This window comes from Schistocerca americana, chromosome X (genome assembly GCF_021461395.2).
Source record: "Schistocerca americana isolate TAMUIC-IGC-003095 chromosome X, iqSchAmer2.1, whole genome shotgun sequence".
NCBI classification, from domain to species: domain Eukaryota; kingdom Metazoa; phylum Arthropoda; class Insecta; order Orthoptera; family Acrididae; genus Schistocerca; species Schistocerca americana.
Window position 1 is genome coordinate 824,329,875 of NC_060130.1, and position 17,184 is coordinate 824,347,058.

Below are 17,184 nucleotides of genomic sequence, written 5' to 3' on the forward strand. Positions count from 1 at the left end.
AGTAAAGAGGGTGCAGACTTCGGTATTTCCGAAGGAGGTGCGAATGTATGTAGGTTATTTGAACGTGGGCGATATTAGTGCGTCATGTGACGTTGTGCGGCGCGTGGCGTCCGGCGGCTGCAGCGGCCGTAGATGGCAGGCGGCCGTGGGAGGCGCGTGGGCGGCGCCGCGCCCTTGTAAGGCGCGAGTTATTCCCGGAGTCCGGCGAGGGTATAAGTAGCGGCCGCCGGCACTGGCCGCTCAGTCGCTGCAGGACCCGACACCTACACCGCAATCATGTGCGACGACGACGTTGCTGCTCTGGTCGTGGACAATGGCTCCGGAATGTGCAAGGCGGGCTTCGCGGGCGACGACGCGCCGCGAGCCGTCTTCCCGTCCATCGTGGGCAGGCCCCGCCACCAGGGAGTCATGGTGGGCATGGGGCAGAAGGACAGCTACGTAGGAGACGAGGCCCAGTCCAAGAGAGGTATCCTCACCCTCAAGTACCCCATCGAGCACGGCATCATCACCAACTGGGACGACATGGAGAAGATCTGGCACCACACCTTCTACAACGAGCTGCGAGTCGCCCCAGAGGAACACCCCATCCTGCTCACCGAGGCCCCCCTCAACCCCAAGGCTAACCGCGAGAAGATGACGCAGATCATGTTCGAGACCTTCAACGCGCCCGCCATGTACGTCGCCATCCAGGCCGTGCTGTCCCTGTACGCCTCCGGTCGTACCACCGGTATCGTGCTCGACTCCGGAGACGGCGTTTCCCACACCGTCCCCATCTATGAAGGTTACGCTCTTCCCCACGCCATCCTGCGTCTGGACTTGGCCGGTCGCGATCTTACCGACTACCTGATGAAGATCCTGACGGAGCGCGGTTACAGCTTCACGACCACCGCCGAGCGGGAAATCGTCCGTGACATCAAGGAGAAGCTGTGCTACGTCGCCCTGGACTTCGAGCAGGAAATGGCGACCGCGGCCGCCTCCACGTCCCTGGAGAAGTCGTACGAGCTGCCTGACGGCCAGGTCATCACCATCGGCAACGAGCGCTTCCGCTGCCCCGAGGCCCTCTTCCAGCCTTCCTTCCTGGGTATGGAATCGTGCGGTATCCACGAGACCGTGTACAACTCCATCATGAAGTGCGACGTCGACATCCGTAAGGACCTGTACGCCAACAACGTACTGTCCGGCGGTACCACCATGTACCCCGGTATCGCTGACAGGATGCAGAAGGAGATCACCGCCCTGGCTCCGTCGACCATCAAGATCAAGATCATCGCTCCCCCTGAGAGGAAGTACTCCGTCTGGATCGGTGGTTCCATCCTCGCCTCGCTGTCCACCTTCCAGCAGATGTGGATCTCGAAACAGGAATACGACGAATCCGGCCCCGGCATCGTCCACCGCAAGTGCTTCTAAATTGCGACTCAGAGCAGCCAATTCGCCGCGGTTGTCCAGCAAACGGCTCCATCATCTCCCATCTACACATCATCATTTTTCTGTTTTGCGTTCTCATGTAAGGAAATCCGACTCAGTGGCCTTTGTTATGCAAGCGTTCAATTACTGCAAAACGAACGATATAGTTACTACTGATATTATTTTCATTCTACGAACACCTATCGTTATTGTCGGTCACATAATGTGTTAACATCTTATTTTAGAAATATACAAAGAGAATTGCTTTTTTTACGAGAGTTATTCGTTATTACTTTATTTATGTATGTGAGAGAAGAACTATTATTTCCAAAGTGCTCACATTGAGAACTTTATAATGTACATATCGATACATCATTGCACAAAAATATATTAAAGAAACTATCGATGACTGTTTGTTTTATTTGTGCCTTATATTCCCTTACATATCCTATATGACCTACATGGCAATTTATTGAAAACTGTGAGGCAAATTCCGAAATCAATCAATTTCTTTTATAAACCCCCGATTCATTGTGTTTCAACTTATTTTACTTTGGACTATCGAATCGTCAATGGAGATAATATGAAAGACGATAAGAAATTGTGCAATTTTTTATCGCTCTCCCCTGTAATTCCAAAGAAACAAACCTCACAACTTATGCCATCTCTAAAAGAATCTGGGTATCCTGTAATTTCTTGATCACATTGTGTTATTGCAAATCATGTTCCAAACTAAAGAGAATTAAGCAAAAAACAAAATCAAGTAAGTAGAGCAAGAGTATGCACGTAAACATGAACAAAATGATGTCGAGGAAATGTACCTGTGAGAGTATGAAGCGTATTAGCGATTTCACGATAAAATTAAAACATCCCATCCTCCCCAACCCTTACCTTTCCACCTATACCATCCATAGGGCTAATTAATTGGTCTTAAGAATTACTTTAATATAATTAAAGTTTAGCTTTCGTTTTTTAATATATTGGTTATTGGAAATGATAAAACCAAAATCCATTTAAATCACTACCCTATCGCTTTCGCTGTAACGGCAAAGAAGAACGCATAATTCTCTTTGGTGTCGAATAATCAGTATCCTTTCTCATGCCATGAGCCCACTGGCGACATACCAACCTATTTATGTGATTCTGAAATGTCCATCGTCTGTGATTTGATTACATACGAAGAATCCAATGAACATAGAGAACGGGACGTATAAATCACTACCCACTAGGTAGAATCTCATTTTTACGGGTAGGAAAATTGTTCTCGTTCTGTTCATTACGATGTTTACAGTTAAGAGAGACGTCATATAAATTAAGTGTAATTTGTTTAGTTATTTTGTGCTTTATACTTCTTATGAGACAAAATTGACATAAAAAATTCCGTGATGTATAATAGGTCGCGACTCCTTGACACGGTGAAAGTGAAAAATATTGGCGATACGAGAATAGAACTGAAAGCAGAGCTTTCCCTTGCCGCACGTGTATTCTGGTACGAAGCTGTTGGCAGCGAGTCAGCAGACAAGACTGTGCCAACAGCCTCGCCTCGCAGGTCTTATTAACTCTCAGCCTCCCGCCGACGGATTTGTTCTTAAAGAGCAATTTTGCGTTCGTTTTATGAGGGTGGGAAGTAAATTTTATGACGTGAGACGCACACCTTGGAATTAATTAAAGTGGATTATTGTGTAAATTTTACATTCAGACGAAACACTAAATGTGCTGCATACAGTTTTTTATATTATGTATTGGTTTGACGAGACGTTTAAAGATTTTTATTTCATCATATTTATGGGGACAGTCATCAGGGAGATGTAGGACTGTAGGTGAACGCGTCGAGCATCGAACAAATACAGTTGCTGACTGCACTCTGTGTATTGCATTTGTCTTTTAATTTGAACTTGTCACAGGTTTGACATAAAATTCAATTTGGATGTTGCTAAATTAAATTAAGACAATCGTCACTATTGATACCATCTTCATACCTATAGTACTATGAAAAGACAATGTATAGTTTAATGTTGTTACTAAAAATCAGAAAAAGTTTTTGACCGATTTACTTCACACTTTTACTCGATACTCTAATGAACGTTCGGACAGACATGGGCTATACATATTTTTAAAAACATGTGGTGTATAAATATACATGCGCTATCTAACAGGGAAAGATTTTTTAGAGAAATCTCGGAAAGTTCTTTGCCGATTTACTGCAAATTTATAGACGATACTCCAATAAACGTTCGGACTGACATAGGCTACATATTTAAAATATACACGGTATATTAATATATATCTGAAATCTATACATCGAAACCAAGACAAGTCGTAATTTAACTTTGTTATCAAAAATCTCTAAAAGCTCTTGAGCTATTTACTTCAAATTTTTAAACTATACTCCAATAAACGTTCAGACGGACATATGCTACATGTTTTTTAATACATATGGTATGTAAATGAACAGAAGAGAAACGTTGTCGGCAGAAGTCTGCAAAAGCTCTTGACCGATTTTCTTCAAATTTTTACATGATATACTAATAAACATTCAGACTGACATCAGCTATATACATATTTTAAAGACGAACAGGTGTTATGTTAAGACTGACTGAGAGAAATAAAATAGTGTGCTGTTGTCTCCTGTGCTGTGAAAATGTATACAATGTGCCGTTTAGTTTTCTTCCTTGCCGTCGGTTTTGCAGAAAACAGAAAGGTTTATTTACGGCTTATCCTATTGTGATTAGAGTACTACCACAGAATCTAAATCGCCCGAAACTTTGTAATCCTCCCCGTTTGCAGATTAAAACTATTAGAGACACTGTCGTTGAAGCTACTGTACTCAGAGAATCATCAGGTGGAGAGGTTGCTCCCATACTCCGTACATCAGTGATTCCAGCCGATTTGTCCATTCAGTTTCAGCGACTTCAATTCAGAATGGAGGTTTCGTTTGCAGTAACAATAAATGAGGCTCGAGATTAGATAGAGCGGTAAGTGGCCGGGGGGTGGGGGGGGGGGGGGGAGGGTGGCGAGGTAAATGGACATACAAGCTTTGCACTTCACCGTACACGTAAAAATGTAGCTTGTTGTCCGTAAATATTCAGAAAGATTCATTACTGTCTGATGTTCAAATATTTGAAACATTAACAAACGTTAAATATCTAGCAATACGTGCTCAGATCTATTTAAAGTAGAAAGAATACATAAAATCAGTTTAGGGAAAATATATGACAGATTTATCACTGATCACTTGATGCCTCAGAATGCATGCTACAAACCGATCCCTTCTTTTAACCCACCAACCGATCCCTTTTTCTAGTCAGGTTGCCTCACAAATTTCTTTTCTCCACAATTATATTCAGTACCACTTCATTAGTTACGTGATCTGCCTATCTAATCCTCAGCAATATTCTGTAGCACCACATTTCAAAATCTTCTATTCTCTTCTTGTCTATACTGTTTCTCGTCCATATTTCACTTCCATACATGGCTACACTCCGTAAAAATACTTTTAGAAAATACTACCTAAAAGTTTGATCTATATTCGATTCTCTTCTTCAGAAACAATTTTATTGCCATTGGCAGTCAAGACTTTACATACACTCTACTTCGGCCATCATCCGTTGTATTGTTGCCCAAATAACAAAACTCATCAGCTACTTTAAGTGTCTCATTTCCTAATGTAATTCCCTCAGCGTAACGTCATTTAATTCGACTATATTCCATTACCCTTGTCTTGCTTTTGTTGAAGTCATCTTATATCCTCGTTTAAAGGGACTGTCCATTTCGATCAACTGCTCTTCCAAGTCCTGTCCTATCTCTGACTGAATTACAATGTCACCACCAAACCTTGTTTTTATTTCTTCTCCCTGAATTTTTAATTCCTACTACGGAAGTTTCTTTGGTTTCCTTTACTGCTTGCTCAATGTACAGACTGATAAACATCGGGGATACGCTACAACTCTACTCCCTTCTGAACAACTGCTTCCCTTTCGTGCCCCTCCACTCTTATAACCGCCGTCTCGTTTTTGTACAAGTTGTAAATAGCCTTACCCCCATACTTTCAGAATTTCGAAGAGAGTACTCCAGTCAACATTGTCAAAAGCATTTATCAAGTCTACAGATGCTATAAACGTAGATTATGTTCTAAATTTAGACGTAGGGTCAGTACTGCCTCGTGTGTTCCTACATTTCTCCGGAATCCAATCTGATCTCTCCCGAGATCAGATTCCATTATTCTGTAAGGAATTCGTGTTAGTATTTTTAAACATGACTTATTAAACTGATAGTTTGGTGATACTGAAACCTGTCAGCGCCTACATTCTTTGGAATTGGAATTGTTATATTCTTCTTGAAGTCTGAGAGTGTTTCGCCTGTCCCATACATCTTGCACACCAGATGGAAGAATTTTGTCGTAGCTGTCTTTCCCAAGGCTATCAGTAGTTCTGACGGAATGTCGTCTACTTCTGGGGTCTTGTCTCGACTTAGGTCTTTCACTTATCTATCAAATTCTTCTTGCAGTATCATGTCTCTCATATCACCTTCATCTACGTCCTCTTCCAATTCTATGCTATAACAACCATTCGCTCGACGTAAGATCCGTACCCAAAGACTGGAAAGTTGCACAGGTCACACAAATATTCTAGAAAGTTAGTAAAAATAATCCACTTAATTACAGGCCCATATCGTTAACGTCGATATCCTGCAGGATTTTGGACCATATATTGTGTTCGAACATTATGAATTATCTCGAAGAAAACGGTCTATTGACACACAGTCAACACGGATTTAGAAAACATCGTTCTTGTGAAACACAACTAGCTCTTTACTCGCATGAAGTGTTGAATGCTATTGACAAGGGATTTCAAATTGATTCTATATTTCTGGATTTCCAGATGGCTTTTGACAGTGTACCACAAAAGCGGCTTGTAGTGAAATTACGTGCTCACGGAATATCGTATCAGTTATGTGACTGGATTCGTGATTTCCTGTCAGAGAGAGTTCATAGTAATCGACGAAATGTCATCAAGTAAAACAGACGTGACTTCTGGGGTTCTCTTTGCTGTTCCTTATCTACAGGGTGGAGAAAAATTGTGTCACGAAATTTTAACCCAGGAAAGCTGATGCCAGTAGGAACCAAAATTACTGTTGTTGTGTAGGTCGATAACGCAGCATTTTCTAACTACGGAAAGTTGGCGCCACGCGCTCCGATTGGCCGCGGGATTGCCCTGTTGCCGGATGCTCTGGACAACGCATGATCGCAAATACTTTGCCTGCCGGAGATTGCGCTCGGTGGTAGCGCGCCAACCTTCCACTCTGGGGGCGAATCCGTAGAGGTCCCGACACTTCTATTGTAGTTTTATGATAAGACGTACCGAGAATAAACCCGTCAGCAGCCGTTAGTTCGCGTACAGAAAGTCTTTTACAAACTGTGTCGGCCCTGAAAAGGGCCTTTTTTGTAGCTAGGACATTGTTTGCTTAAAGCAGGTGCTCGACCTGGCGATCCTCTGACGCGACACAAGCTTAGTAACGTCGACCGGTGTTTTGCCGAACTCTTTCAAAGATTCCTGGCATTGCCCTGATGTGATTTGCGGCATGTTGAATGCGATCCATTAATCCCTCTCCGTTTCTAGGTGGTTCGCGTCCGGGTGGGTGAATTAGAACCTTGAAGAACCCCACAGGAAAAAGTCCGGTGGCGTGAGGTCTGGTGATCGCTGGGGCCATGTCCTACGAGTACCTCTGCCAATTACCCTGCTGTCGAAGAGTTCATTTAAATATCCGCGCACAGCACGACTATTATATGCAGGCGCCCCATCATGCTACAACCACATGCGTAGACGTATGTCCAGGGGAACATCTTCCAGCAGGACGGGTAGAGTTTCTTGCAAAAAGTGAAAATAATTTGCCCCGGTAAGTCGAGGAGGTAGACAGACTGGTCTAGTCAGATGGTCACGCACAATGCCTGCCCAAATGTTGAGCGAGAATCGTTCCTTGTGTCCGTGGACGTACGTGACGTGAGGATTTGCCCTTGCCCAGTAATGAACGTTTCGAATGTTGTGAAGGCCATCCGGATGGAATGTGCACTCGTCGGTAAACGACACAACGGCAGGGAAGTCGGGATCTCGTGCAATATGTCGCAGAAACCACCAGCAAAACCCTAGCCTGTGTTCATAGTCCGCCACAGGATTTAGGCCTTGGACGGGGTGGAAACTAAAAGGATGCTGGCCGTCATCTCTCAAAACCTCCCAGACTAACCGATGAGTGACCCCCATGTCGTGTCCAACCGCTCGAGTACTTGTCGCAGGTGCTTCCTCGAAGCGTTCGAGAACAGTCTCTTCAAATGCAGCATCCCGTCGTGTTCGAGAACTTCCAGCATCACTATGGTAACCAACTAACGAGCGTGTTTCACCAAGTCGCCGGTGAATTGCTGTAAACATTTGCGGGTGTGAGTGTCGTCTTGCTGGGTACCGTTCCTCATACAACCGTGGAACTTCATGTGCATTACCGTCGGCTAGTCCATAAACAAAAAACATATCTCGTTGTTCTTCAAACGAATAAAGTGACGCCATGCTTACTGTATGATTAAATCGCAGGTGATGTGTGTGTGCTCCGAAGCGAAGCGAAACTTGTGTGTGGATGCCTCTGGCGTGAGGTGGAGACAAACAGAAAGACCTATTCGACACGTGTGCGTATGTACAGGGTTATTACAAATGATTGAAGTGATTTCACAGCTCTACAATAGCTTTATTATTTGAGATATTTTCACAATGCTTTGCACACACATACAAAAGCTCAAAAAGTTTTTTTAGGCATTCACAAATGTTCGATACGTGCCCCTTTAGTGACATCAAGCCGATAATCAAGTTCCTCCCACACTCGGCGCAGCATGTCCCCATCAATGAGTTCGTAAACATCGTTGATGCGAGCTCGCAGTTCTGGCACGTTTCTTAGTAGAGGAGGTTTAAACACTGAATCTTTCACATAACCCCACAGAAAGAAATGGCATGGGGTTAAGTCGGGAGAGCGTGGAGGCCATGACATGAATTGCTGATCGTGATCTCCACCACGACCGATCCATCGGTTTTCCAATCTCCTGTTTAAGAAATGCCGAACATCATGATGGAAGTGCGGTGGAGCACCATCCTGTTGAAAGATGAAGTCGGCGCTGTCGGTCTCCAGTTCTGGCATGAGCCAATTTTCCGCGGGCTACGCGTGAAACTTGCCCGCACGCGTTCAACCGTTTCTTCGCTCACTGCAGGCCGACCCGTTGATTTCCCCTTACAGAGGCATCCAGAAGCTTTAAACTGCGGATGCCATCGCCGAATGGAGTTAGCAGTTGGTGGATCTTTGTTGAACTTCGTCCTGAAGTGTTGTTGCACTGTTATGACTGACTGATGTGAGTGCATTTCAAGCACGACATACGCTTTCTCGGCTCCTGTCGCCATTTTGTCTCACTGCGCTCTCGAGCGCTCTGACAGCAGAAACCTGAAGTGCGGCTTCAGCCGAACAAAACTTTATGAGTTTTTCTACGTATCTGTAGTGTGTCGTGACCATATGTCAATGAATGGAGCTACAGTGAATTTATGAAATCGCTTCAATCATTTGTAATAGCCCTGTATCACGTTGAGGCAGTGAAGGGGTTGGGGACGTTTGTATGTGTGAACCGACAACCATAGCACTGCCCGTCAACCCGACGAACAGCAACAGAGGAATCCCACGGCCAATCAGAGCAAGTTTCTGTAGTTTAAAAATGGTTTGTTGTCGACCTACACAACATTAGTAACTTTGGTTCCCATCGGTATCAGCTCTCCAGAGTTAAAATTTCATGACGCAATTTTTCTCCACCCTGTATATAAACGATTTGGGAGACAATCTGAGCAGATGTCTTAGGTTGTTTGCAGATGACGCTGTCATTTATCGACTAGTAAAGTCATCAGAAGATCAAAGAAAATTGCAAAACGATTTAGAAAAGATATCTGTATGGTGCAAAAATTAGCAATTGACCCTAAATAACGAAACGTGTGAGGTGATCCACATGAGTGCCAAAAGGAATCCATTAAACTTCGGTTACACGATAAATCAGTATAATCTAAAGGCCGTAAGTTCAATTAAATACCTAGGAACTACGGTTACGAACAACTTAAATTGAAAAGAAAACATAGAAAATGTGGGGAAGGCCTACCAAAGACTGCGTTTTATTGGTAGGACACTTAGAAAATGTAGCAGATCTATTAATGAGACTGCCTTCACTACATTTGTTCGCAGAATACTGCTGCGCGGTATGGGTTTCTTACCAGCTAGGATTGGCGGAGTGCATCGAAAAAGTTCAAAGAGGGACAGTACGTTTTGTATTATCACGAAATAGGGGAGAGAGTGTAACTGAAATGATGCAGGACTTGGGGTGGATATCATTACAACAAAGGCGTTTTTCGTTGCGGCGGAATCATCTCACGAAATTTTAGTCACCAACTTTCTCCTCCGAATGCGAAAATATTTTGCTGACGCCGACCTACATAGGGAGAAACGATCACCATAACAAAATAAGGGAAATCAGAGCTCGCACGAAAATATACAGGTGTTCGATCTTTCCGCGCGCCCTACGAGATTGGAATATTAGAGAATTGTGAAGGTGTAGCGATGACCCTCTGCCAGGCACTTAAATGTGAGTTGCGGAGTATCCATGCAGATTTGGATGTAGATAGATGTATAATATTGCCTTCAAGTTCATCTGCTTTGTACAGACCTTCTGTATACCCCTTCCACCTTACAGCTTTCCCTTCTTTGCTCAGGACTGGTTTTCCATCTGAGCTTTTGGTATTTATACAGCTGGTTCTCTTTTCTCCAAAGACCTCTTCAATTTCCCTGTAGGTGGTATCTACCTTTCCCCTAATGATAAACGTTTCTTAATACTCACATTTGTTCTTTAGCCATTCCTGCTTAGCCATTTTGTACTGCGTATCAATCTCATTTTTTACACATTTGTATTCCACTGCGGGCTTTCAAAACAGAAAATGTGAGATGATGAGGTGACCGTGAACTACGTACCCTCCCACTCAGAGTTGAAATATTAAAAGTTTTGGCTGGTTTCGTTCTCTAGGGGCTGGGATACGTAGTTGCCGCATTACAGGCCAAATACTGGTGAGTCTACAGTATACGATAAGAATACACACATGAATCGAATGGTCGAAGGTTTCTATCACTCGGCAATTGCGAATTATAAATGTAACATATAAATGTATAAATGAAAGACTGCAATTAAATGAAGTCTGCAGGTACTGTCTTAAAGACTTTAAATGATGAGTACGATAGTAGAGGTACTTTTGAGAACGCGGTATATTTCTGCAAAACACTTATTGGTATCGATGGTCCAGCAATTAAATAAAATATAAGTTGAATAACGGGGAAACAATAGATTCCTACAGCACATAATTAGTTATGAACAACAAGACAGCTCGCGAGATATTCGCTTCTAAACGCACACTACGTCTTCACTGTAGACTCCTCGGAAGTCTCACAAGTTCACGAGTTCGCACCCGGAAGTATTTCCATCTCTCGCGACCACGCGCAAACCGCTCCACACACTGCAAGTCTCTGCCGTGACTGAGCGTCCGCCGCCGCCGCGCCGTCGCGTCCAGCACTTCCTGTGTCGTGTGGCGCACCCTTTCTCGCGCCGCCCTCTTCCAAACTACCGTGTCCTCTCTCCCGAACTCGCTTCCATCCAGTCTCCCCATTCACGAGCGCTGTGGTTGGCTATAGCGCTCCCTCTATGTCTCCAAGCAAATGTACACTCACAAACGTATTGAAACACATTCGAAATACCGGATTTACACTTAAATAACTTGAAATTAAGTAAATATTCCTACGGCTGGACCATAAACACGCTCTAACACACACCATTAAATACAGGGCTATTACAAATGATTGAAGCGATTTCATAAATTCACTGTAGCTCCATTCATTGACATATGGTCACGACACACTACAGATACGTAGAAAAACTCATAAAGTTTTGTTCGGCTGAAGCCGCACTTTAGGTTTCTGCCGCCAGAGCGCTCGAGAGCGCAGTGAGACAAAATGGCGACAGGAGCCGAGAAAGCGTGCTTGAAATGCACTCACATCATTCAGTCATAACAGTGCAACGACACTTCAGGACGAAGTTCAACAAAGATCCACCAACTGCTAACTCCATTCGGCGATGGTATGCGCAGTTTAAAGCTTCTGGATGCCTCTGTAAGGGGAAATCAACGGGTCGGCCTGCAGTGAGCGAAGAAACGGTTGAACGCGTGCGGGCAAGTTTCACGCGTAGCTCGCGGAAGTCGACGAATAAAGCAAGCAGGGAGCTAAACGTACCACAGCCGAAGGTTTGGAAAATCTTACGGAAAAGGATAAAGCAGAAGCCTTACCGTTTACAATTGCTACAAGCCCTGACACCCGATGACAAAGTCAAACGCTTTGAATTTTCGGCGCGGTTGCAACAGCTCATGGAAGAGGATGCGTTCAGTGCGAAACTTGTTTTCAGTGATGAAGCAACATTTTTTCTTAATGGTGAAGTGAACAGACACAATGTGCGAATCTGGGCAGTAGAGAATCCTCACGCATTCGTGCAGCAAATTCGCAATTCACCAAAAATTAACGCGTTTTGTGCAATCTCATGGTTTAAAGTTTACGGCCCTTTTTCTTCTGCGAAAAAAACGTTACAGGACACGTGTATCTGGACATGCTGGAAAATTGGCTCATGCCACAACTGGAGACCGACAGCGCCGACTTCATCTTTCAACAGGATGGTGCTCCACCGCGCTTCCATCATGATGTTCGGCATTTCTTAAACAGGAGATTGGAAAACCGATGGATCGGTCGTGGTGGAGATCATGATCAGCAATTCATGTCATGGCCTCCACGCTCTCCCGACTCAACACCATGCGATTTCTTTCTGTGGGGTTATGTGAAAGGTTCAGTGTTTAAACCTCCTCTACCAAGAAACGTGCCAGAACTGCGAGCTCGCATCAGCGATGCTTTCGAACTCATTGATGCGGACATGCTGCGCCGAGTGTGGGAGGAACTTGATTATCTGCTTGATGTCTGCTGAATCACTAAAGGGGCACATATCGAACATTTGTGAATGCCTAAAAAAACTTTTTGAGTTTTTGTATGTGTGTGCAAAGCATTGTGAAAATATCTCAAATAATAAAGCTATTGTAGAGCTGTGAAATCGCTTCAATCATTTGTAATAACCCTGTACATAAACAAATTAAATAAACATAGATCAAAGGAATAGAGCAAAAGGTAGGCCCCACGTGGTCCAGCTGTTATCGGTATCACGAGGTCGCTAACGAGCCACGGCTTTGACGAGCGTCCTGCTCGGCCGCCTCGACTCCGACCGTAGAACATTTCCAGGGCGCCACAACTCGCCCGTTACCTCACACCCCTTGGCCTGCTACATTTTTTGCAATTTAAGGATACAGAGCTGAAATTTTGTATACTGTCTTAAAACATACTTAACTATAAGGTAGACTACCCTTGTGACTTAACTTTGAAAATAAAGTGCTTTTTTGAAGAAAAACCTTGACTTCATTTCCAGAATTTTTGATAATCATACTTAAAAATTTTTTGTACCACAGTTTATGACGGCACCATCTTTTCAGTAGCGTGCTTTCGGGATAATAGTGTAAATAAAATACAGGAAGAAATAAACCTTCTACTTTGTATTTTGAGTAATGCGAACCTATGATGTACATAAATAATTAGCATGGTTTATTTCACTTGCACAAAAAAATACGATTAAATAAAGTGTGAGAGCTAAAGCTGTGGTTCATACATAAAATGTTCCCAAAAGATGTCTTAAAAGATGGGAATCATTATATGGGCTTACAAATTTTATTCTTTGAATTATACTATTTAGAAAACTGAAAATTTTTCAAGGTTTCCCCTGGTATTCATGGACCAGTCCCCTGAAATGTACAAACATAAAAGAATCTATACAACTATTGTTGTTATTTTGCGTATATATAACGTTTATCATCATGATCAAAGGCAAGAGTTTTCTGTAATTATTGATAAATGTGAAAGTTGTTTACGAATGCCACTAACATGTTTTACGAGTACATAAATTCAACGAAGCACTGAAGTGATGTTTAATATATTTTGTTTTTTATGTTTTTCAATTTTGCATTTTTTGAGGAAATTATGTTTTCTAGCGTTTTATGAAAAATTGTGTTTTTTTAATGTTTACTGCAACATCCTTCTATTTAATGTTACAAATCAACAATTCTCGAATAAAGCCTGAACTAAACATTGGCAGTTTCAGGTTTGCTATAAGTGCTGTTGATTTTTAATTAAAAGACAGGAAGATTAATATATAGAACAAAATGTGTTTCGTAGGTTACGCGACCCTTTATACAGTGACGGACAAAATCGCAACACCAAAAAATAATTAATGTGAAGCAAAGTAATGAAATTTCGGAAGTACATTAGTCTAGGTAACATATTTAAGTGAATAACATTGCAAGATTACAGTTTAATATAAGCGTGAGGTAAGCCATTGCAAATGTGAAATGCTAATACATTAATAGCCGGTGTAACCTCCAGAATGTTGAATGTAAGCATGGCAGTTTGTGGGACGTAGCTCCATGCCTGTTGGTCGGTTACTACAGGGACGGTTAATGCCGGTCGTGGATGATGCTGAAGTTGTCATCGGACGATGTCCAATATGTACTCCATTGAAGGCAGATCTGGTGATGGAGCTGTCTAAGGCAACATGTCGACACTCCGTACAGCGTCTTGCGTTAGAACAGCTATATCGGTTCGCTGCAGAATACTTGAACATATTGTCAAATACAATAAACTTTGTTGAGACTGAGAAACTTCCGTCCACGAATCAGCACGGTTTTAGAAAGCATCGCTCCAGAGAAATTCAGCTTGCCCTTTTGTCCCATGATATACTGCGAACTATATCTGAACGGCATGCAGAACTATGGCTCAAGTTCAAAAGTATAGTTGACCATGCACTGAATAGATATGGATCCAGTAGAACAGTTCATGATGGGAGCGATCCTCCATGGTATACAGTCAATGTAAAGAAACTTCTAAAGAAACAGAGACTACTGCGTAATAGGTATCAAACAGATAGAGAGATGCTGAATGAAACGCGTTCGACAGTCAAGAGAGCAGTGTAAAGCGAAACAAGCGCTGTATCTTTTGTGAGACACAGAGGCGAGCGAGTGTGCCGGGACTTCCCTCAGTTCACTGCTAATAGAGCCACGTCACCTTAACGCGTCCGCGCGTAGCGCACAAGTATTGCACCATAATTAAGTATGAAACTAAAAGTCAAAATTTTATATTCAAATTTTGTCAACATATACTTTAATATAATAACGCTTTAAATGTCAAGTCTTAAGGTAATTAAATTAATAGTTTTCAATAAAATACAGTTCTAAGAAAAAAACAAGTGGGGCTAAATAATCAAGCTAGAAAGCCAGAATTTGGTCATAATTGGCCTATGGAGGTCATAAATAAAGTGGTGTAAGTTTCAGCATAATAGAATAAAAATTACAGTCGAAATCCACGTTTTTAAGAAAAATTGAAGGCGCTAAATATTAGACTAAGAAAAGTAAAAAATTTCTATGATGCTTCAGGTCAACCTAAAAATAATAATTAAAAGACCACATTAAGCTACTTCTTATAGCTTTTGAGTAATTTAACGAAAACCAAATTTGTAACTAAAATATACCCATTAAGTACCTGTAATTTTAATGATAGAAAATTTTAGGTTACAGCCCATAATAAAACCTACTAAATAATAGAGTTATAACAAATTTTAGAATTGTAGTATTAATAACAGCCAATACAAGTTCTACTAAAGTTATAGTTCAGAGGTAACGATCTACCGTTAGTTTCACTATAAAAATTCTAGAAGGCAAAGTTGTTAATCAAACAAGCTGAAACTTATGCTATGATTTCAAACAACTTACCTGAATGCAGGTAAAATTTAAGACGATTCTAAATTAATTCATAACTTTGTTATTGAAGATTATGTGTCCGGGAAAGCGGTCGTCCAGAAACTACTGCCATGTGCTTAAGGCAGATGACAGCAGATGTTCCCTTGGCCGTCCGCTGCGGCACATATCAAAAAAGTTTTGTATCACCCTGGTTCCCAGAGGACTGTGGATATTGTATCACAGACACAGTCCCTTTGCCTGTCCAGAGATGTCACTAAACCCACCCAAAGATGTAAACAACCATGCATGAGCAGCGCCTATTAGACGGAGGGGTCTGACAGCCGATCAGTTCCAGTCATTCCGTTCATCCATGCCTAGACGGTCAATACCGCGGTTTCATCGCGTCCGTATTGTTACTTTGTGCCAGGAAGGGATGTGTCCAGGCGTCTCGGAGTGAACCAAAGCGATGTTGTTCGGACATGGAGGAGGTACAGAGAGACAGGAACTGTCGATCACATGCCTCTCTCAGGCCGCCCAAGGGCTACTACTGCAGTGGATGACCGCTACCTACGGATTATGGCTCGGAGGAACCCTGAGAACAACGCCACCACGTTGAATAATGCTTTTCGTGCAGCCACAGGAGGTCATGTTACGACTCAAACTGTCGCAATAGGCTGCATGAAGCGCAACTTCACCCCCAACGTCGATATCGAGGTGCATCTTTGGAACTACGACACCATGCAGCGCGATACAGATGGGCCCAACAACATGTCGAATGGACCTTTCAGGATTGGCATCACGTTCTCTTCACCGATGAGTGTCGCATATGCCTTCAACCAGACAATCGTCGGAGACGTGTTTGGAGGCAACCCGGTCAGGCTGAACGCCTTAGACACACTGTCCAGCGAGTGCAGCAAGATGGAAGTTCCCTGCTGTTTTGGGGTGGCATTATGTGGGGCCGACGTACGCCGCTGGTGTTCATGTAAGGCGCTGTAATGGCTATAGGATACGTGAATGCCATCCTCCGTCCGATAGTGCAAACATATCTGCAGGATATTGGCGAGGCATTCGTTTTCATGGACGACGATTCGCACCCCCATCGTGCCCATCTTGTGAATGACTTCCTTCAGGATAACGACATCGCTCGACTAGAGTGGCCAACATGTTCTCCAGACATCAACCCTTCCGAACATGTCTGGGATAGATTGAGAAGGGCTGTTTATGGACGACGAGGCCCACCAACCACTCTGAGGGATCTACGCCGAATCGCCGTTGAGGAGTGGGACAATCTGTAGCAACAGTGCCTTGATGAACTTGTGGATAGTATGCCACGACGAATACAGGCGTGCATTAATGCAAGAGTACGTACTACTGGGTTTTAGAGATACCGGTGTGTACAGCAATCTGGACCACCGCCTCTGAAGGTCTCGCTGTATGGTGGTACAACATACAATGTGTGGTTCTCATGACAAATAAGAAGGGCGGAAATGGTGTTTATGTTGATCTCTATTCCAATTTTCTGTACTGGTTCCGGAAATCTCTGAACCGATGTGATACAAAACGTTTTTTGATGTGTGTGTAAATACAACCCAAGAGGCAGAAAGAAGGTTCACTTCACAATAAGCCACTGTAGGATCCGCGTCTATTAAACGTCGGACTTCGCTCTGCCTCTGAAGACGTCGGAGACGGGCTGTGACAAAACGCGTATTTTCTGTAATAACTGACAGTGAACCCTCGAGGACTGTCCTGGATCGCTTGGATTTCTCTAAAGTAACAGTTAGTGTGCAGTCCGTGATAATCACAAATCTGCGTGGCAAGTGGTGACTAATATTTCCAGTTTTGTGGCGAGCATTTATCTGGA

General features: G+C 43.1%; 2 protein-coding genes across 2 annotated transcripts in view; one reads left to right on the forward strand and one right to left on the reverse strand.

Moving 5' to 3' along the window:
• The window catches only part of LOC124555047 (bifunctional arginine demethylase and lysyl-hydroxylase JMJD6), a 551,390-nt gene that overhangs the window by 70,508 nt on the left and 463,698 nt on the right, over positions 1-17,184 (reverse strand). The window lies entirely within an intron of this gene.
• Positions 230-1,813, forward strand: LOC124555046 (actin, muscle). The gene has a single exon (XM_047128817.1). The coding sequence runs from the start codon at positions 277-279 to the stop codon at positions 1,405-1,407; it is 1,131 nt and encodes a 376-aa protein (XP_046984773.1). The 5' UTR covers positions 230-276; the 3' UTR covers positions 1,408-1,813.

Excerpts from the sequence above, each read along its gene's own strand:
- LOC124555046 (XM_047128817.1), top strand. The coding sequence starts at position 277 with ATGTGCGACGACGACGTTGCTGCTCTGGTCGTGGACAATGGCTCCGGA.